The 21,206-nt window shown below is 34.9% G+C and overlaps 3 protein-coding genes and 1 pseudogene across 3 annotated transcripts; 2 read left to right on the forward strand and 2 right to left on the reverse strand.

Moving 5' to 3' along the window:
* The first annotated feature begins 1,104 nt into the window (after window positions 1-1,104).
* On the forward strand, window positions 1,105-3,640 carry LOC100819486 (eukaryotic translation initiation factor 3 subunit I). Its single transcript, XM_006591889.3, has 5 exons — window positions 1,105-1,967; window positions 2,054-2,143; window positions 2,398-2,484; window positions 2,581-2,660; window positions 3,434-3,640. Exons 1-5 carry the CDS (start codon window positions 1,320-1,322, stop codon window positions 3,507-3,509), a joined length of 981 nt encoding a protein of 326 aa, XP_006591952.1. The 5' UTR covers window positions 1,105-1,319; the 3' UTR covers window positions 3,510-3,640.
* Window positions 3,641-4,175: 535 nt separating this feature from the next.
* On the reverse strand, window positions 4,176-6,046 carry LOC100803117 (GDSL esterase/lipase At1g71250-like; annotated as a pseudogene).
* A 6,211-nt stretch (window positions 6,047-12,257) lies between these two features.
* LOC100803654 (probable beta-1,3-galactosyltransferase 8) lies at window positions 12,258-14,645 on the forward strand. The gene is made up of 8 exons (XM_003540516.5): window positions 12,258-12,561; window positions 12,634-12,698; window positions 12,950-13,125; window positions 13,192-13,449; window positions 13,743-13,830; window positions 13,929-14,054; window positions 14,134-14,243; window positions 14,356-14,645. Exons 1-8 carry the CDS (start codon window positions 12,397-12,399, stop codon window positions 14,502-14,504), a joined length of 1,137 nt encoding a protein of 378 aa, XP_003540564.1. The 5' UTR covers window positions 12,258-12,396; the 3' UTR covers window positions 14,505-14,645.
* Window positions 14,646-16,996: 2,351 nt separating this feature from the next.
* Window positions 16,997-20,457, reverse strand: NAC171 (NAC domain-containing protein 171). The gene is made up of 3 exons (XM_003540517.4): window positions 20,003-20,457; window positions 18,214-18,491; window positions 16,997-17,801 (listed from the first exon to the last, which is right to left on the reverse strand). The coding sequence occupies exons 1-3, from the start codon at window positions 20,166-20,168 to the stop codon at window positions 17,175-17,177; spliced, it is 1,071 nt and encodes a 356-aa protein (XP_003540565.1). The 5' UTR covers window positions 20,169-20,457; the 3' UTR covers window positions 16,997-17,174.
* Between the last annotated feature and the right edge of the window lie 749 nt (window positions 20,458-21,206).

The raw sequence follows: 21,206 nt of genomic DNA on the forward strand, positions 1-21,206 counted from the left end.
TTTAAATACAATTATTGATTAAGCAATTTGTAATAGCATATATATTATGGATTGTTTAATCCGTAATTGTATGAGAAAAATTATAGATCAATCATTTTGTAATTATACTTGTACAGTTATGAATTAAGTAGTATTTATTGTAATGCTATTACTAATTACTTAATCCATAACTATGTTATTGTCCAAAGAAAGGTTAAAAACTTTGAAATTCTAATAAATAAGGATATTTTGGGAATATTCAAATTTATGGATGGAGTGTGATAACCGTTGTCCAATTGTAATGGACAAACTCCACTCAGTCTACATAACAAATGGGTTGTTGCCTACCGCACCTCTAAGTTGCTTCATACACCATTTTCAGAATGTTCTTTTATGTTTTGGATTGATCATTTTCTGAAAGTCCAAAAAGTGATACATTTCTGAATATAATTTTACATTTCGAATATCCCATAAGCAAAAAGAAGGTGCAAGAAGCATCAACCTAACAAATATGTTTTACTTTTTTTTGTTTGCGTGTGTTTTGTGTGGCCTGCGGATGAAGAGTTAAATCAAAGATAAAAATAAAAATCATCTATAAAATAAAGACATTAATTTTTAAAATAGGAAGAAAATCCATTTTGTATTGTAAAGAAATGATAAATTTTACTTCAAATTTTTGTGCTTATATCAACATCTCACGTTAATTCAACGAGGAAGGTAAAATTTATAAGATTTTTAAAAAAAATGAGAATAAAATATGTCAAATTAATTTTATAAGTTAGAATTCACAAAAAAATAAAAAATAATATAAAGTACAATTAAGCTTTTAAATTATAAAGAGTGGCAAAAGAAAATGTTACATAATTATCCTGTAATGTGAAATAATAATCAGTTTTTTTTTGTAAAAAGTGATTTTTTAAAGAAATAAATTATCTATAATTTGAAAACTAATATTATTATTATTTTTTATAACATTTAAGTTATTATTTTTATTTATACAACTTAAATGTCTTGTACCTTGTACGAGTAGAACAACTAGTGTAACTCGTGTTTTAAAAGTGTGAAAAAATATATTGATTTTCTTTTTCTTTTTTATTTTTAGTTGTTAGTTTTTGTTGGTGTCTATTCATTTTCATTTTCTTGCCAAATATATCATAATTACTTTTCCTAAAAAAAAAAAAACTTATCTTTTCAATCCGACTAATAGATATGATTAGTTAGGTTGCATAATATTGATTAAATTAAAATATTAATAAGCGAAGAATAGTGAACCCTAAGTGAGGATACACTATACTCCGGTAGCCGCTGTGTTGGTGAGTGAGTTGTGGTGCTTTTGAAAGATGAGGCCGATTCTGATGAAAGGTCATGAGAGGCCATTGACGTTCCTGAAATACAACAGGGACGGCGATCTCCTCTTCTCCTGCGCCAAGGACCACAACCCTACCGTCTGGTTTGCCGACAACGGCGAACGCTTGGGCACTTATCGCGGCCACAACGGCGCCGTTTGGACCTGCGACGTCTCAAGAGATTCGGCTCGACTCATCACGGGAAGTGCCGATCAGACCGCCAAGCTATGGGACGTGCAAAGCGGCCTGCAATTATACACCTTCAACTTCGATTCCCCGGCCAGGTCCGTCGATTTCTCTGTCGGCGATAAGCTCGCCGTTATCACCACTGACCCCTTCATGGAGTTGCCCTCCGCAATCCATGTCAAACGCATCGCTAACGATCCATCCCAACAGATCGGGGAATCTGTGCTTCTCATTAAGGGTCCTCAGGGAAGGATTAACAGAGCTATCTGGGGACCCCTTAACACAACCATTATCAGTGCTGGCGAAGATGCTGTTATTCGTATTTGGGATTCCGAGACCGGAAAACTGCTTCAAGAGTCCGACAAGGAATCTGGCCATAAAAAGACTGTAACTTCACTTGCTAAGTCTGCCGATGATTCACATTTCCTTACTGGTTCCCTTGATAAGTCTGCTAGGGTATTCTTTCTTCTCTCCCACTTTTCTTTCCATTCATCCCTTCATTTTATTTTCACCTAACCACTCTTGTTTTGTTCTTTCACTAGCTTTGGGATACTAGGTCATTGACTCTTATCAAGACCTATGTCACGGAACGCCCTGTCAATGCAGTTACGATGTCACCTCTTCTTGATCATGTATGTATCTACGCATTATTATTGTAAATCAGTGCTAGCAATTTTCCTTCTGCTTTATTTGGTTGATATCTTTATTCTGGAATTCAGAAATTTATTCCCCGTAATCCACAAACCCCAAACACGGTTCTTGCACATTGCCATTGCTCTCTAATTCATAAAATAAATGCCCTCCTATATGCTTTTGTTTCCTTCCATGTTTTATTTGGGTGATATGTTACTTGTATGGTTTTCTGAATTCTATGCCCTGTGTGCAGGTGGTTATTGGAGGTGGTCAGGATGCGTCAGCTGTTACAACTACTGATCATCGTGCTGGCAAATTTGAAGCCAAATTCTTTGACAAGGTAAGTTTGTTTGCTTTTCTTCCTAGACTATGTTGTGTACTGTGATGATATTGAATGTCTACTTATTTTGCTTCCTTTTTTTTTTCATTTGATTAGATTCTTCAAGAAGAAATTGGGGGTGTGAAAGGCCATTTTGGACCAATTAATGCATTGGCTTTTAACCCTGATGGAAAAAGGTGTATTCACTGTTCTTCACCTCCCTTTTGTGTTGCATCATAACATACTTTTATTCAATGAAAACTTCCGTTCGTTGGAGAAATTGACAACCATGCTTATGTTAAACCTTTTACTTCGTATGATGAATATGCACCGTTTCTTTCACCTAACTGTTTAAAATCTCAATATCACGCCCTGTGGTGTTTACTATGCATAATTGTCTAATATGTATGTGGTATAAATATAAATACCTCTCTGTTCCACTAGGTGGACTGATCAATCTAAACCCAGATTTTGTATAAATTGTTATACAGATCAATATTTGCATGAAATCTAACCTTGAATGAAGATCCTTATAGTTAATATATAGTAGTTATGTTGATATCATTAGATGTAGAAGAATGCATACTGATAAAATGAACTGGTTCTGCTTTTGTCGTTGATCATGAATTGATGAAATAATTAATATTCACTTGTTTGGTGCCTAGTAATATCTCATTTGCCCTTTAAATTAGAAGGAACTTTTAAATTTATGCTAAACAATATATTTGTTCTCTGTAATTGTCTTAGAATGAGTTTCATTCAATGTAGTAAATTGACACATCTATTTTGATTATTGCAAACCTATGTTGCAAATGTATCTCCATTTGATTGGTATTTTGTTTTTGAAATTGTATGTCTCATGTCTAGTAGTGTTTATTTGGTACTGCACTTTAGTTTTACTGGTTTCTGAATAACTTTCAGGCTGTTTCTTTTACTTCTTTACATGTCTTTCATCTTTTTTCTTTTGTAGTTTTTCAAGTGGAGGTGAAGATGGTTATGTACGGTTGCACCACTTCGACCCAGATTATTTCAACATCAAAATATAGTGCCTGATGGTTTGTGGTTAAAATTAGGTGGTTCCTAGAAGTTAGCATTTAATTATTCTCAACCAACATTTAATTATATATTGGTAATATGGAAGAGTTTTTTTTTTAAATGAAATTATGCATTTTTGGCTTATGTTGTATTAACATTATTATCATTTTTGGTTGGAGTGGCACTCTTAATTAAGGAGTTTTTCTTCCCACGTCACAGGATTTTGACAATATTAGAAGTATGGCATATATTAGGCGTGAATTGGAACTCTTTTTGTATGCACAGAAGCTCATTTTGTATCTATCGTAAAATGTTATGAGCTGGGGCCTCGGTGGTAGACTTGCATAATGGGATGATTTCAACCTCCCCTGCCCTTCAAATAAAGGGTGTTTCCCCTTTTTCTTTTCAAAACACTTGTTTTGAAATTAAATAACGTGTAATTAAAGTAGTGCATCACATAAAATAAGGTCTAAAACACCTGTGACCCGTTTAACTAAAATAGTAATTTATTTTAAAAGTACCTCAGCAATATGTCAAATTAGATCAGACCTTATGTACTTTTCATTGAATATTTTCTATTTGTGTTCCCATAATCTGTTTCATGGTATATACCACAATGAACGAGGTGACATTCTCTATCCGTAATAAAAATGTGTTAAAAGTTAATACAGGTTAAATTCTCTAACAGTAATAAAAAAAATATGCTAAAACTGTTTTCTACATCAGGTGTGTAATAGAACATCAATTCTCCCAATTGCATGGCAGATAAGGTAACTGGAGATAAAACAAATGGCAAACCGTAGAAGCTTAGAAGGTCTCCGCCAGGTTACAACAAAATATATCCCTTCTAGGGTTGCAATATGATCACAAATGATATGGAAAAAAGAAACGATGGGCATCATGAAAACATTGAAGCAGTGCTTAATTTTATGATGCATCTTCTTGATGATAAAGGTGGAGGCCCAGCCCAAAGCGTGCACAAGCTCTACGAAAAGCAATTGCTTCTGCCTTCTGTACAGGATCTCCATAACTTGTGTCATCTACTGAAGCAGTACCATAAATATCTAGAGAAAATAAATGGGATAGTTACGGACTAAATGAAAAGGAATCTGCTAACAATCAAGAAATGGCCATGAGAGAAAAAGTGAGGAAAAAGCGGGTGATGAATACCTCCGCATCAGTCCCATAAAGGGTAACTCTGTAGACGACAGAGACAGACTTGGAATCGGGGGAATAGCTGATATTCCGAACCTCACCAGACCACTCTACAATAAACAAGAGCATTAGTTATTAATTGATGAACAGGGTTAGGTTATAGTATTAAATTACCAGGAGCGGTAAAAGAAAAAGTAAGGAAGGGGTATGTTATGTATGGGAAGAAGAGGGAATGTATCTTGATCTTTATGGAGAAGGGGTATGTTTTGGGATTCTGTTGCAGATTCTGTTGGGGATGCAACCCAGTGGCCCAATTCCTACTAGGAAGAACTTCCTTAATCCTACGCTATGTAGTGCCTGCATTGCAACATATATAAACATGTTTGGGCACAGACTGAATAATTAAGAGTAAAGAGACAAATGAATTAAACAAATTTACCAAAATTTATTAACAAGAAGATTGCCAAACTGTTGGGCAGTATAATTATAACTGGAGCCATATAAGCCAGGCAGGAGGTAGTTGTTGATGTAGTCATTGCTTCCAGTTACCACAACTGCTATAGAACTGGCTAAGAACTGATTCAATGCACTTGCATCCATCATTGTCCTATACTGATTCAATGTGTTCTCAAAGTTCAGGACTTGCTGGCTCAGGCTATACTGATGATCACCCTGCATATATTGCAAAATTAACTAGGATTTTATTTATTGCAGTTATATATTAAAGAAATTCTACTGATATGATAAAGATAAAAAAAAATGAATAAAAGGTAGACAGTACGTACATAATGTCTCCCTGACTCGTCAAGAATGCCGGCAGAGCAGAAGCAGATGCATAATTGACACCATAAAGTATTCTGGTTCCAATAGTGGAGGGATCTGCAAAAGGTGAGGAGAAGGAACGCCCAGCAAGTCTCCTGTGAAGTTAAGAGAAGAAGGGTAAGCTCAATATTGATGTATATATATATATAGTAGTTGACTAGAGTAATTTACCAATGAAGTCAATGAGGGATTTGCCATTAGAAAATCGGCCAGTGGAACCCCTGCTGAAGTCGATGCCGTAAGGAAAGTAATTTGCCCTTGCTATGGTGTTTAGGAAGGTATTGTTGCCAACTTCAACCAATGAATCTCCAAAAACAAACAACCCAGGTACCTTCTGTGACTGTGACTTTACTTTTGCAATCCCAACCGAGCATAGCACAAGTACAAGCACTGCTGCTGTGCTCGCATGTTCCCATACACCCTTGTTCCTCATTAGAATTCTCAATAGCCAAGCAAAGATCGATGGGTGAACAGTGGAGATTGAAGTTGGAAAAAAAGATAGTTAAGTGTGCACAATATATAATTCCTGTGTGCCTTTTCTCACGCTTTTGGTGGCTCTTCCTTATAGTAACTACCATTTCCCGGCCGTTTTCAAGTTCTTTATGGTATCTGAGTTTTGTTGTGTCTTCTCAATTTTCATGCACGTTATCCGTCATAATCTTTCGATAGGATCGAGTAACGATTTTCTTTTTGAAAAAGTAAGAACAGGAATTGCGCGCACTGATCACCTTTTGAACTTTTAACTCTTATAGCAAATATATAGAAAACGTATGAAATAACATTTTGTGATATGTACGTAACACAGCTCTAATAATGCATATTTGAGATTAGCACATCAGTTACAACAGTGTATATATCACTTGATCGATACTCAGCCTCCCAACCGCTAAAATGGTGTGTGGCTAGCTAGGTTGCTTAGCACAACTAGTCCTGACGATAGTTTCATACACAAAAAAATAAAATAAAATATTCTTCTCATGTCATAAAAATTTATTTATAGATATAGTGCTTGAATTTTAAAAGAAAAAATAAATTTAATATTTTTAAATCTAAACAATATCCTAAAAATAAAATAATATATATTTGTAATGTGTACTCGTGGCTGCTTCACCCTCAACTTTTCTTTCAAAATGCAATACGATGTGTGGAGAATAAGCTTGTTTGTTTTCACCTTTTAAAAATAATTTTCAGCCTTTTGCTATTTAGAAACTAAAAAACTATTTGTGGAACAAAAATGCTTTAGCGTATGGATACCGGGCTTTCTATTCATATATACATAAACTTTCGATGCCAAGCTAGATGAACTTGGAGGAACATGTTACTAATTGTATTATATCGTCTAGTGTATCTTGAAAGTTTTGGAAACAAATTTATGTCAAGTTTATTTTTCCATCACTAAAACAAGATTCAAAATAAAACCATCAAACATTTTTTATTTATTTTTCTTCTCAAAAATAGTTTTCAAAATTAATTTACAAAATAATTTCTGTTGGAGAGCTTTATAGTTCTAACATCATGCAAATAAATACAAGTAAAAAGTATATACTGTATAAGCAAAGATGGGTTAAATCTAATTGGTTTTAATCTTTTAAACTTGATACAGATCTAATCCTACCTAGGGTAGCTTTGCTATTCTTAGCCGGTCCCAAGTCCGGATAAATGGAGAGGGTTGTGTTAGGCTTTCGACAACCAACGTTAAACTTTGTCGAATCTCTATGACATGGATCAATTACGTAATAATGTGAATGCTAGGTCGTTGCCCGGAAGCAACGCGCTGTATGGCTCGAGTACAGTGTCAAAAGAGCAAGGACCGCTGCATCGCCGCCCGGATGTAGTGAAAAGTAAGCAAGGGTTCCCACATTTTCGTGAACGGGTGTGGGTAAAGAAGCTAGTTCATGACAAGAGGATTCGCTTTGGTACATGGAATATAGGCACACTTACTGGAAAATCTATGGAAATAGTGGATGTTATGGTGAGGAGGAAGATCAATTTTATGTGCCTACAAGAAACTAAGTGGACAGGTGAAAAAGCGAAAGAATTAGACAACTCGGGATTTAAGTTGTGGTATACGGGAAAAATCAGATCAAGAAATGGGGTAGGGATTATTGTGGACAAGGAGTGGAAGAAGGATGTCGTGGATGTAAGAAGAGTAGGAGATCGTATCATAGTCTTAAAATTGGTAGTGGGACAGGACACCTTTAATGTTATTAGTGGGTACGCACCTCAGGTTGGGTTAGCAGAACACTTTAAGGTAAAATTTTGGGAGGATCTAGAAGGGGTACTTCAGGATATACCCCAAGGAGAGAAAGTTTTCCTAGGAGGGGATCTCAATGGACATGTAGGTAGCGTGGCTAGAGGTTTTGAAGGGGTGCATGGGGGTTTTGGCCTAGGGGAGATGAATGGGGAGGGTAAATCCATCTTGAAGTTTTCGGAGGCTTTGGATCTTTCTATAGCCAATACATGGTTTAAGAAAAGAGAGGAACATCTTATCACTTACAAAAGTGGAGGGACATGTTCTCAGATAGATTTCTTCCTTATCAGGAAGTCTGATAGGAAGTATTGCTTGAACTGTAAAGTTATCCCGGGAGAGAGCTTGACTACCCAACATAGAGTGTTGGTTATGGATGTAAGAATTAGAGATAGGGCAAAGAGAAGAAGTCCTATGGTAGCACCAAGGATCAAATGGTGGCACTTGAAGGGTGAGAAACAAGGAATCTTCCAACAAAAGATATGGGAGGGTTGGTGTGGACAATCACAAGGAAGTGCAAATGATATGTGGAACAAGATGTCCCAAGAGATTATTAAAGTGGCTAAAGAGACGTTGGGTGAATCTAGAGGTTTTGGACCTAGGGGTAAAGAATCGTGGTGGTGGAATAAAAATGTTCAGAGCAAAGTTAGAGTAAAAAAGGAGTGTTTCAAGGAGTGGTCTAGGTGTAGAAATTCTGAAACTTGGGATAAGTATAAGATAGCTAGAAATGAAACCAAATAGGCGGTGAGTGAGGCAAGAGCCCAAGCTTTTGATGGACTATACCAAGCTCTAGGAACCAGGGACGGAGAAAGATCTATATATAGGCTTGCTAAGGGTAGAGAGAGGAAGACTAGAGATTTGGATCAAGTAAAGTGTGTTAAGGATGAAGAAGGCAAAGTCTTAGTGCATGAAAAAGATATCAAGGAAAGGTGGAAGGCGTATTTCCACAACTTATTTAATGATGGATATGGATATGACTCTAGCAATCTAGACACAAGAGAAGAGGACCGGAACTATAAGTACTATCGTCGGATTCAGAAACAGGAAGTAAAGGAAGCGTTGAAAAGAATGAGTAATGGTAAGGCGGTGGGGCCAGACAACATACCTATTGAAGTGTGGAAAACTCTTGGAGATAGAGGTCTTGAGTGGCTCATCGAACTCTTTAACGAAATTATGAGGTCAAAACACATGCCGAAGGAATGGAGGAGAAGCACGTTAGTGCCAATCTATAAGAACAAGGGGGATATACAAAATTGTGCAAATTATAGGGGAATCAAGCTCATGAGTCATACCATGAAATTATGGGAAAGAGTGATCGAACGGAGATTAAGAAAGGAGACTCAAGTTACTGAGAATCAATTTGGTTTCATGCCGGGAAGGTCGACCATGGAAGCGATTTATTTATTACGGCGGGTGATGGAGCAATATCGCATGACCCAACAAGACTTGCACTTGATTTTTATTGACTTGGAGAAAGCGTATGATAGAATGCCTAGAGAGATTTTGTGGAAAGCTCTAGAGAAGAAAGGGGTTAGGGTTGCATATATTCGAGCTATCCAAGATATGTATGATAAGGTATCGACTAGTGTTAGGACACAGGGTGGAGAGTCAGACGATTTTCCCATCACAATTGGTTTACATCAAGGGTCAACCCTTAGCCCCTACCTTTTTATCTTAATTCTGGATGTCCTCACGGAACAAATCCAAGAGATAGCGCCGAGATGCATGCTTTTTGCAGATGACATAGTCCTCCTTGGAGAGTCGAGGGAGGAGTTGAATGAGAGGTTGGAAACTTGGAGACGAGCTCTAGAAACACATGGCTTTCGCCTAAGCAGAAGCAAATCGGAGTATATGGAATGTAAGTTCAACAAAAGAAGGAGGGTTTCTAACTCAGAGGTGAAAATAGGAGACCATATTATCCCTCAAGTCACACGGTTTAAATATCTTGGGTCTGTAATACAGGATGATGGGGAAATTGAAGGGGATGTGAATCATCGCATTCAAGCAGGATGGATGAAATGGAGAAAAGCATCGGGGGTGTTATGTGATGCAAAGGTACCGATCAAGCTAAAGGGAAAGTTTTATCGGATTGCGGTAAGACCGGCGATTTTTACGGAACAGAATGTTGGGCGGTCAAGAGCCAACATGAGAATAAAGTAGGTGTAGCGGAGATGAGGATGTTGCGGTGGATGTGTGGTAAGACTTGACAGGATAAAATTAGAAACGAAGCTATTAGAGAGAGGGTTGGAGTAGCGCCTATTGTAGAGAAGATGGTGGAAAATAGACTTAGGTGGTTTGAGCATGTAGAGAGAAGACCGGTAGACTCTGTAGTGAGGAGAGTAGACCAGATGGAGAGAAGACAAACAATTCGAGACAGAGGAAGACCCAAAAAAACTATAAGAGAGGTTATAAAAAAGGATCTCGAACTCAATGGTTTGGATAGAAGTATAGTACTTGATAGAACATTATGACGGAAGTTGATCCATGTAGCCGACCCCACCTAGTGGGATAAGGCGTTGTTGTTGTTGTTGTTGTTGTAAACTTGATACAGATCTAGTCCAATCCACACTCATTCCGTATTGGGCCTTTGTGAAAATTTCAATAGTTTCCAAAAGTTTAAAAACAAAAACATGGTCCAACAAGTTACAAGCCCTTAACAGCATGATTTTTTCGGTAATTTCCCATGAGCAGTTAATAGAAAATACTATGTATCATTCTATAAATCAATATTTTAATCATGACTTAAACATTAAATTTGACCTACGATCTAACGTTATTTTAGCTTATTCTGTTATGAGTTCAACTAACTCATGGGATATGAGCAGATTTAACTGCTTTTTGGACCTCTCGTAGTTGCATCAACCCTTTTCTTTTTGTGGTGTGTGTGAGATAAGGAAAAAAAACACAAAATTAACTAGTCACTCTATAAAAACAGAATTTAGAAGCAGCTCGAAAAGAATTGGACTGATGCATCAACCTATCCATGATCTAATACGTTTAATTTTCTCATTAGTGTAATCAATGCCTTATTATAACAAAATTATCAGAGTATGGCTATAAAAGTTAAATTCTTTTCATGATATAATAAAAAAAACTGACACTTGCTGTGAAATCAAAACTATAATTGTTAACCCGCGTGTAAAAACTTGTGAAAAGAAAAATTGGACAAGACTAATTTTTCAGCTGCTTACTCTGTCACTCATTTCATGTGAGTTATCAACTTGATATATGAGCACTGGCCAATAAATTTTAATTTCTAAGTCATGTAAATATTTTATAATTTGAAATAAGAATGCATTAACGGATAATTGATTTAGTGTACCCAAGTGTGTAAATTAAATGTACACAATAATCTTTTGGACATCTCTACCACAACCAGCAGTTGTTAATTCATTTTATTAGTTTTAACTTAGGAATTTAAACATTTAAAAGCAACAAGGATTGTAAGCACCGTGATTTCTGGCTTATGTTTCCATGCAACCCTAAAATATTTCTGAAATCAGTAAGTTGTAGTATTATGCTAACATGTGCTGCTCTCTTAATCTCATCGACAGTTAGTTTAGGCAGGTAGCCAAACTTTAGTACACACCTAATTGGTGTTAGAAAGTTGCCCACATAAACAGAGGAGTGGAGTTCTTTTGTTAATTGCTGAATTTGTTGCATCATGAAAACCACATGACCAAACTACCATTATTCTGGCAATCAAAAATGCCATATAACTATAATGGCATTTATAGAGAGCTATAGATAGGTACATTGTCAGACATCTCTGCCAATGACGCTTATTATTCTAGTATTTTAAGAATTTTCAGTCAAAAGTGACATGATCCTGCAATCATCAAACACATCTTTTTAAGGTAAATTTATCTCATCCAGTCTAGTTTTATAATATACTCTGTTCATTAATTATTTCATATATCAGTTTTCTATTTTTCATAATTCTGGTCTACCTAAATTGTAAAAAGTAAAAGTTGCTTGAGTTTATTGACATTTTATTTTATTCATCTTAGAAGTAGAGATTGATATATAACCTCCTATAGTAATTCATCAATCTCTCACCCTCAACCTGCTTAGGGAATTGATAAATACTAATTAAATAGCTAGGTAGTTTAGTGATTATACTAGTTTATAAGCAAAACTAGCATTTCGTGAAAAAGTTAATGATTCCAGATCTGTTCTTCATATACGTGGCTGTCGATATCTTTGTGTCAGTAACTGATTGACAAAATAGCGTCAAATGTTAGCTCTCTAGTCTATTTTAAAGCAAGAAAAACATTTTGCTTCACACATTAATTGTTTTTTACAATGAACATCCCACTCAAGCTCACGTGGTATGCTCAAGACCCACCGTAATTTCATGGCTATGATGAGTTGAAAGTTGCATTAAGCATATAAATTGTTCCAATACCAGCAGTTACATCAACAAACGTAGATCACAAGATTTTTGCTTATAACGGTAACCCGCATTGCTATAAAATGCTGCATTTACTTAATTCCTGGGGCCTAACATGGCAAATGCTGCTGCATATCAATATGTGTGCCCATGTTGAATTGTTTTTCCATATAATGTTTCAACGTCTTTTACCTACTAACACTTTTCCATGAAAACCGTCCCCAAGGCTCAATTTAAAAGTTCAAGAGGTGTCATCAGGCGTTGAGATAGAAAAGAAAACATGAGGGGAAAGGCAGGTTCAGGAAAGACCATTTTGTTTGTATGCATTGCATGCTTTCTTGCGGGAACCCTCTTCAATGGCCAGATGTGGACACGCCCCTCCAACCATGAAAATGAAAATACACTACTACGTCTACCACCCAGACCTGATTGTGATCATAAGCGAGTGAGTACATACAAACTGTAGTGCTTTGTTATTACAAAGTATTTGAAATTAAATTTCTATTCTTTCAAACAGAAACTGATTGAAGGCAAACCTGGTGATGTAATGGAGGAAGTCGTAAAGACTCATCAAGCTATCAAGTAAGATATATAATTTAATTGTACTATATTGATTCATATGTTAAGCTAATATGCGATATTTAATAGAAATAATAATGCGACAGTATAGTAGAGTATCATGTTAGCATGAATGATCTAAGGTAACTGTGCATAAGAATGTTATGTTAAATATTTAATGAAACAAAATTGCATAATTAAGCCTCGTTTTAATTTGCTTTGATATTGTATTAGTATATGTGTGAAATGAATTGTTTGTGCACAAATTAAAACAGGTCACTGGATAAGGCAGTTTCGACACTGGAAATGGAACTGACAGCAAGCCAAACTGGTGGGCGGCAACGGTCTTCTAACCACAGTGTACAGAAGGCTTTTGTGGTGATTGGTATTAACACAGCATTTAGCAGCAAAAGGCGAAGAGACTCGATACGCCAAACATGGTTATCTAAACGTAAGTTGCACTGCAGCATGTAACTTTTAATCAATTAATCAATTAATTCACACTGTCTCAAAACAGGAAATCAGCTGAAGGAATTAGAGAAAGAGAAGGGCATTGTTGTAAGGTTCGTGATCGGGCACAGTACAACACCGGGTGGCATTCTTGATAAAGCAATTGATGCAGAAGAGGCAGAACACAAGGACTTCCTCAGGTTAGACCATGTTGAGGGCTACCATGAGCTATCCACCAAGACTCGCCTCTACTTTTCCACTATTACTTCTATGTGGGATGCTGATTTCTATGTCAAGGTCGACGATGATATCCATTTAAATCTAGGTACCTACGTCTGTCTTCTAAATCTAATTAAATGCATATCAGACAATTTTTTTTAAGGGTCTTGCTAACCCTTTTCCGTGCCCTTAAAGCATTGGATAAGAAAAAAGTATTTATTGTATAAATTATAAGAGAGCGTGAAAAAGATTATGGACAACCCAATTTTCCAGCCACTCAACAAATTGCCTTTCTGTAATACCAATTGAGGAATCTCTTATCTCTATGTTAATTGAGTGTGTGCCTCCTGATAACACAAGTACACTAAAAATTACATCATCTCTTTCTTTGTAATGCAGGTATGTTAGTGAGTACACTTGCTAAGTACCGATCAAGACCCAGGATTTATATTGGTTGCATGAAATCTGGTCCTGTTCTATATCAAAAGTGAGGTTTCTCTTTAATTAGTCATTCATTGTTGAAGGAAATATTAATGTTGTTTTGTAAATGAAGTAATATCTCATTTTAATTTGTGTGTGTGGCAGAGGAGTAAAGTATCATGAGGCTGAGAACTGGAAGTTTGGAGAGGAAGGAAACAAGTATTTTAGGCATGCCACTGGCCAAATATATGCCATCTCCAAGGATCTCGCTACTTATATATCCATCAATTGGTGACTTCATCATTCTTTCCCATTGATCAGAGTAGAATTATATTCGCTTATGGGTATCACATGCTAATTTACATTGCAGGCCCATATTGCACAGATACGCAAATGAAGACGTATCTTTAGGTTCATGGTTATTGGGCCTAGAAGTTGAACATGTCGATGAACGCTCTATGTGTTGCGGGACCCCTCCAGGTACGTTTTCTTTGCTAGTTCACATGTTATAGAGCGTACGAATATTTTTATGTAAGTATTCTTTTTAAAAGAAATTGTAACACTATAAAAATAATTTCATTTGTACACACAGATTGTGATTGGAAGGCAAGGACGGGAAATGTGTGCGTGGCATCCTTCGACTGGTCATGCAGTGGTATCTGTAAGTCGGTAGAGAGAATGAGAGATATACACAAAACTTGTGGGGAGGGTGACGGAGCTGTTTGGAACGTTGACCTTTAATTCTCAAATTGAGACATAGAAAATCTTATAGCTTTACTACTTTTGCATTAAGAGGAATTGAATCCATTTTCCTTATATTTTAATGAAATTTGAGGGACAATATCTATACTAAGTGAATAACTTGTTTCATCAAAAGAAAAATCAATACTAACCTTCGTTTTGTTTAGCTTTTCAAGTTCTAATGTAGTTTTCCCCTTCTATGTTTTAAACTTGATCATATAACTAACTACAAAATTATTTTATCTATTTCGGCACATACGAAAATTTTAAAAATAAAAATCGTAAATGGGAACCCTATCCAGTCTACTTTAATTATAATACTTGGTTTGTTATTTCTTACACTGGCTTTCTATTTGTCATAATTCTTTTTTTATATATACAAATTTTTTCATAATTCAGGTCTACGGAAATTGTTGAAAGTAAAATTTGTTGAGTTTATCGATATTTATGCAACTTAGAAGTACATTGATAAACCGCTATAACTACTTTTATTTTTGTTACAACCTGCTATAGCTGATGCTTGATTAAACTCCCAAGTCCCAACCATCAAAAAAGCCAGAAATTATAGTAATTAACTATAAGCAAGTGTGCAAATATAATTTATAAAGCTTCATTAAAGCATGTAGAAATTTTTCAAGAGAACGTGTGTGCATATATATATATATATAAAATAGGGAGGTTGTTTTGTCAAATTTATTGGCATAATTTCTAATTTTAGAGTTGTGAAAATGGGTTATCTGAGTCGGTCTAACCCAACAAGAGGTAAAAGGTAAGGCGTGAAAACTGAAAAGTGAATTAGGCCGAGCCAACTTGATTTTTGTATAGGCCTCTTTTTGGGTTTGACAAAATTGAGCTCCTTTTGCATATGTATATTATAGGAAAACAATAAAAGAAATAAGGGTGTTGCTAGGTGCACTTTTTTTAATTTTTTTTAAAAATATTTGTGACAAATTAATTTAAAATTAATGGTCCAAGCAAGAATTAAATCTATGACTTTCAAGTTATTAGTACAACACTCTAACCAACTGAGTTAATGAGTCAATTACATTATAAAATAAATAATGTTGTTATACATAACACTCAAATTTATAATGTATATTTAATGCGTATGTAAATTTAAATAATCAATTTTGTGACAATTAATTTTAATATAAATCATACGAATTATTTAATTCGTGTATATTTTTTATAAATAAAAAATATTTACTATTACAAAATTTACTATATATTAAATTTTGTAATAGTAAAAAAAATTTAATGCACAAATGAGTAATTTAACATATTAATAATTTACTTTTAGGCTTGCGTTACATGGAACTAGTCAAGCTAATCTAACCCATTGAGATGAGTCGAATTGGCTAGATACTTTTGGAGTCTTGAATAAAAGAGTCCAGCTAAACCTGGCCCATCTAGTCATCATGTTAGACCAATTTCAACTCTATAATTTGCTTTTTTTTTTCTCCCTTTCCCTTTAGGCACGAAACATTTATTCATATAAAAAAGCTAAAATTATAAATTTAGTCTTCCTAGTTGTCTCAAATTTTGATTTTGGATCCCCTCTAAAATTATCCATGCATTTTGTCATCTTTTTTTTTATTCAATCATGCAATCTTGGTCCCCAATTCCAGATTTAAACGTTGACTGTTACAAAGGAATGTTGATTGCCACGTGTCACGTTCTGATTGAACGATGACTGTCACGTGTCATATTCTGATTGACTAATGATAACAACAAAGCATTTCATCGTCCATAGAGTCGACATTCAATCAGAATATGACACGTGACCATCAATATTCCTTTGTAATAATCAACGTGTAAATCTAAACTTGGGGAAATAAGATTGCGTGATTGGATAAAATAGGAGGACAAAGAGCGTGAATAATTTTAAAAGACTAAAATAAAAAATTGAAGACAAATAGGAAGATTAAAAATGTAATTTTACCTAAAAAAATTATACTTTTTTATATTCGTGATGATAGTGGTATAGTAATGACCGATTTTTACATTTTTTTTTTATGTGAATTTAATTAAATATTTTATTTTTATACAGAATGTTATCAATGATGTATTTGGAATAATTGCACGATATTATTTAAGTTTTATAGGAGTAAATGATATTGTTGCTAAAACTTTTTCTAATATCAAATCATCCATATCTTAATCACATTTAATCATATCATAACATTTATTAGCATTAGTAATCGTCAGAAAAAAAAAAAATATTCGCAAACTTTTATTGGCAATAACAAAAGCCAATAAATAAGTATATAAAGAAAGTTCAGAAGTTGGTTCAAATGGAAGAAGCTTATGATGTATTTAGTAGTATTAGTCAAGTTAGCATGCATTATCAGTTATCTAAGTTAGCAGTCTTGCTCATCATCTACGCGATCATGAATCAGGCAATGGTACTTGACAAACATACATCAGTTTATTATCATACAATCAATTAACGCCAACATAGTTGCATTTTTTTAGTTGACACTAGGAGGTACTTGACAAATTAACAATTAAGGGATTGAAATATTACAATTTATGAAGTCTTCTAATCAAGTGAAACATAAACAATCTTAAATCAGTATGAAAATATGTCTTTTTTAAAATGGTTAGAGCCATCTAATTATCTCCAACCTTAATTTGTTTATAAATTTCACTATAAGAAAGGGAAATGAATCATTGTTTCCCATAGGCCCAGAAGTCCATCTCTCCCCGTAATGAAAGTTGATTGATCTGGTGGACAGACGGTGGATTTGCCTCTTCAAACCTGACCCCTTTGGATGAGTCCTCATTTCCAAGATGAGAGGTCACTAGCCTATCAAGAACACCCCATTCGTTTATTCCTTCACCTCTTCCGGTTCCCATTTCTTGATTTGGCTCACACGACCCAACTTCCATACCTGACTCCGAAACTTGATATCTTAGGCCATCACTGCCGCTCTCACAGTCTCTAGGGTTTGTCATGAGTTGCTTTGCCATGATAGGGGTGTCTGATGTATATGAATAATCATAAACCATAGGCTTTTGGATCTGAAGAAGAGGCTGGGATTGGAAGAGTGAGTATGGAGGGTTTTGCAAGTGCGGGTAATGGAGAGCGAGCTCAGGCTTATCTAGCTCAAGCCCTGATGAGTTCCTCGGATTTTGCTGTTGATGTAGTAAGTAATGATTTTCTCTATAGGAGCGTGCATTAGTGTTTGATGAATTGTTGATTTGTTGATCTGGATTATGTGTAGACCCACCTTCATTTACAATCTTGAACAAATTCTTCTTCTTGAACACTCTGCACACCACCCAGCCATCTTCCTACAAATACATTCATATATAAATCATAAGCATTTACGTAGTTTACACCACGTGATTATCCACCCCTAGTAGCTTTGAAAACAAAAATCAAATCCAAAAGAAATTATTTATAAAAAACAATTTTTGGATACTCCAATGGTTATTCAACACCTAGAAAGAGAGGGAGTAAAAATAGAAAAATATAAATATAATAAGCCATATAAAATAATAGCTAAGAAGAAGATAAAAAATATAAATAAATAATGTTGATGAGGTATTTAAAAAAATAAGGTGTTTAAAAATCAATTCTCTTGAATAAATTAAGGAAACGAGATATGTTTATATAAAATATTTTTTTTATTGATATGCTTTTATCGAAGGATAATTCAATATGAAATTGATATTAATGAGGTGAGAGGGAAAAGAGGGATACATTGGCACTTCCTTGAGGATCATTGCCATCTTCTAGGCGGTACTCATGCATGATCCAATCAGTCTTTTGTCCATGAGGAGCTCTTCCTTTGTAAAACACAAGGGTTTTTCTCATTCCAATCTTCTTGTAGCTATTCCTAATGCACTTGTCTCTTCCTGTTGCTTTCCAAAACCCTGCATTCGTTGCTCTATTAGTCCTTGAACCTGTGGGGTACTTTCTATCCTTGTGACTGAAGAAATACCACTCGTTTTGTGGAGTAGATCCAATTCTACATCTTTCTGTTTGTCATGAAAAAATTAACATGAGAAAACACTAAAAATAGTGAAAATAAAAAGTATGTAAAAATTGATGAAAACGTTTTATTTCAATATGTAAAATTTTAAGAATATGTTGTTTTCTCTCATGCATGATATATATAGTTTTGTAATAGTTAATTAATGAGTTTAAATTTTCTGCATTATTAGTGTAATTTTTTTAACACTTCCCATATAAAATTAACTTGTAAATTATATTCATAATCAATTAGCATTTCCTTTTGTTGCTAGCTAGGAAGGGGAAATTATATGGTCTAACCACTTGAGAAAGATTCACAAGTATAATCAATATGAGTTTGCCAGTCATGGATGTGGCTTCTCCTAAACTAGACATCATTTAATTAAGATGATATAAATAATCATATATTAGTGATGATGTGTGTAAACAATAAAGTCTCTCGAGAGAATAACAAGTCACAGAAGAAAAAGTGAGAACTGCGAGGGAATTGAGAACTTGAGAAGGACATCAGTGCTGTAATTAAGAAACGAGATCAACTAATTATTAATTTTCTCTATAATTGTGCAGAGGATATGCTTTGTTTGGTAGGATAGAAATATAGAGGATGGGAGAGGGGAAATTCACTTTTTTAGTGTTGGTCGACTCACGTGAATTCACCCTTCTAACACATTATTTTAATTCAAATATTCTTTTTTATTTCTGTTTTTTCTATCAAATTACAAAGCATAAGCGCTTGACTTACCAAAATTTGAGAGTTATTAAATTCATTTTGAGGACAAAGGCATTCATATCATCAGTACGAAGTTTTCTTAATTAATCGTACGTTATATACATACTTGAGTAACATCCTATGAAGACCACAAAAATAAAAATAAAAAAATAGAATATTTCTTATTTGATTAAGGATGTATTTACAGTAAAGATTGGCATCATCAAAATTGAGAATTCAAAACCAAGTAAATTTAATTTGGATTAAAAAACAAATTGCATAAAGAATGGTACGTACTCGAATGATTCAGAAAACAACATTTTCTTAATATAAGACTGTGTGCTTTACACCCAACGATTTATCATCAAAATTGAGCATTCAAAACCAAGTAAATTTGGATTAAAAAACAAATTGCATAAAGAATGGTACGTACTCGATTCATTCAGAACATTTTCTTAATATAAGACTATGTGCTTTACACCCAACTCGAATCATGTGCTGTACTGAATGATTAATATATATAATCTCCCCCACCTAAACAACGTGCTTGACGGCTAAAACTAAAAGCTACCTGCTGCACAATAACAGTAGCAGGACCAGATTACTCATAATGGATATTTGATTGAAATCCGTTAGTGTTGAAAATTGCGACACTGCCCAACTTACACTATTAACAGATTACAAACCACTTAATTACACCCTGCCCACCAACAATTTGATCCATTTATTCAAAGCTTAATTAGAAGAGAAACAACTACTACAAGACAAGCAAACAGTAGTAAATAAATCAAGTAATAGTTAGCGTACCTTGCAAGTCCCAAGGCTCCATCTTGTTCAAGTCGACCTCTCTAATAACATCCATGTCAAACTTCTGAAAGGACAACTTCTTCTTCAAGTAGTAATGAAGCAGCTCTTCATCCGTTGGATGAAATCTAAACCCTGGCGGCACACCACCATTGGTCGACGAACCCATCTTAGTTTTCTCCAAATTCAAAACTCCCAATCACTTAACAAATAGATATTTCTCCCTCCCTCTCTCTCTCTCTTCTCTATATGAACTTAATCAATTTGAAGAACTAAGCAATCGATCAATTCAATTCGTACGTGGTGTTGCAAGCATGGCACTTATATACCTTCTTGGTTGTCAACGCCACCGTTACACACTGTGACCATATAGAAAGGGTTGACGGCCGGTGACTACGCCGACGGGAATGGTTAAAGCTAGCTATCGTAAAAAACAAGTTTACGGAATGAATGTGACCAGCAGTATGATTCTTATTTTCTATTCTTATCTTTTATTATTTTAGATTTTTTCTTATAGGGTTCCCCACAAACGTACAGGGAGCGTAAGCTACACTCTCCTATTAGTAGTAATTAATCTCATGCCCAAAAGAAAATATATCTTTTTTTTTAAATTAAGAAAAGAAAAAGTTTATTGAACCTAGCAAATAATCTTTTAATCAGTAAATGGAAGAAGCCTTAAAATTTGTCGAAAATAGAGGTTGAGTTATAATGTTAGTACGTATATGTGTGTGCTAGCTTATGCGTGCGCGAAGGCAACATTATTTGCCCTAACTTGAGGTCGTCTTTGCTACTAGTTACTGGAACTTACATATATATCCCGCACTTGTTAATTAGTGATCCCTACGAAGCTGTCCAAACCCCATTATCATGCTGATGACTTAATTAGGTATACAAAATGGGCATGCTTAGTTTGGGGTTAAAGCTAGGGAATGTTAATGCTAGTCAAAACCCTAGCTAGTTGTTTGTAATCTTGACTTTTTCATGGAGGAGGGTTTGTGGTGTCCGTTAGCTTGAATAAAACCCAACCTTGTTAATGAGTCTTATAATAATTGTTGAACTGTCTAAAAGGTCACTAATTAACATCGCTAACTCAGAACTAACAACTTATATGAATCAGTTAGCTACCAAACCTTCTACTTACGTGACACTTCTCCGTTCAAATTACAGAGAAATTAATATCCTTCTGCGTGGTGAGGTTACAGCAAGC

Source organism: Glycine max, chromosome 12 (assembly GCF_000004515.6).
Source record: "Glycine max cultivar Williams 82 chromosome 12, Glycine_max_v4.0, whole genome shotgun sequence".
In the NCBI taxonomy this organism is placed as follows: Eukaryota; Viridiplantae; Streptophyta; class Magnoliopsida; order Fabales; family Fabaceae; genus Glycine; species Glycine max.

Bases quoted from the DNA above. Each gene is read 5' to 3' on its own strand.
- LOC100819486 (XM_006591889.3), top strand. From the start codon at position 1,320: ATGAGGCCGATTCTGATGAAAGGTCATGAGAGGCCATTGACGTTCCTG. The intron at 2,144-2,397 runs GTATGTATCTAC...CCCTGTGTGCAG, and splicing joins TGTCACCTCTTCTTGATCAT to GTGGTTATTGGAGGTGGTCA. The intron at 2,485-2,580 runs GTAAGTTTGTTT...TCATTTGATTAG, and splicing joins AAGCCAAATTCTTTGACAAG to ATTCTTCAAGAAGAAATTGG.
- LOC100803654 (XM_003540516.5), top strand. From the start codon at position 12,397: ATGAGGGGAAAGGCAGGTTCAGGAAAGACCATTTTGTTTGTATGCATT. The intron at 12,562-12,633 runs GTGAGTACATAC...TCTTTCAAACAG, and splicing joins CTGATTGTGATCATAAGCGA to AAACTGATTGAAGGCAAACC. The intron at 12,699-12,949 runs GTAAGATATATA...AAATTAAAACAG, and splicing joins AAGACTCATCAAGCTATCAA to GTCACTGGATAAGGCAGTTT.
- NAC171 (XM_003540517.4), bottom strand. From the start codon at position 20,168: ATGGGTTCGTCGACCAATGGTGGTGTGCCGCCAGGGTTTAGATTTCAT. The intron at 18,492-20,002 runs GTACGCTAACTA...CATGACAAACAG, and splicing joins GGAGCCTTGGGACTTGCAAG to AAAGATGTAGAATTGGATCT. The intron at 17,802-18,213 runs GTATCCCTCTTT...ATGTATTTGTAG, and splicing joins ATCCTCAAGGAAGTGCCAAT to GAAGATGGCTGGGTGGTGTG.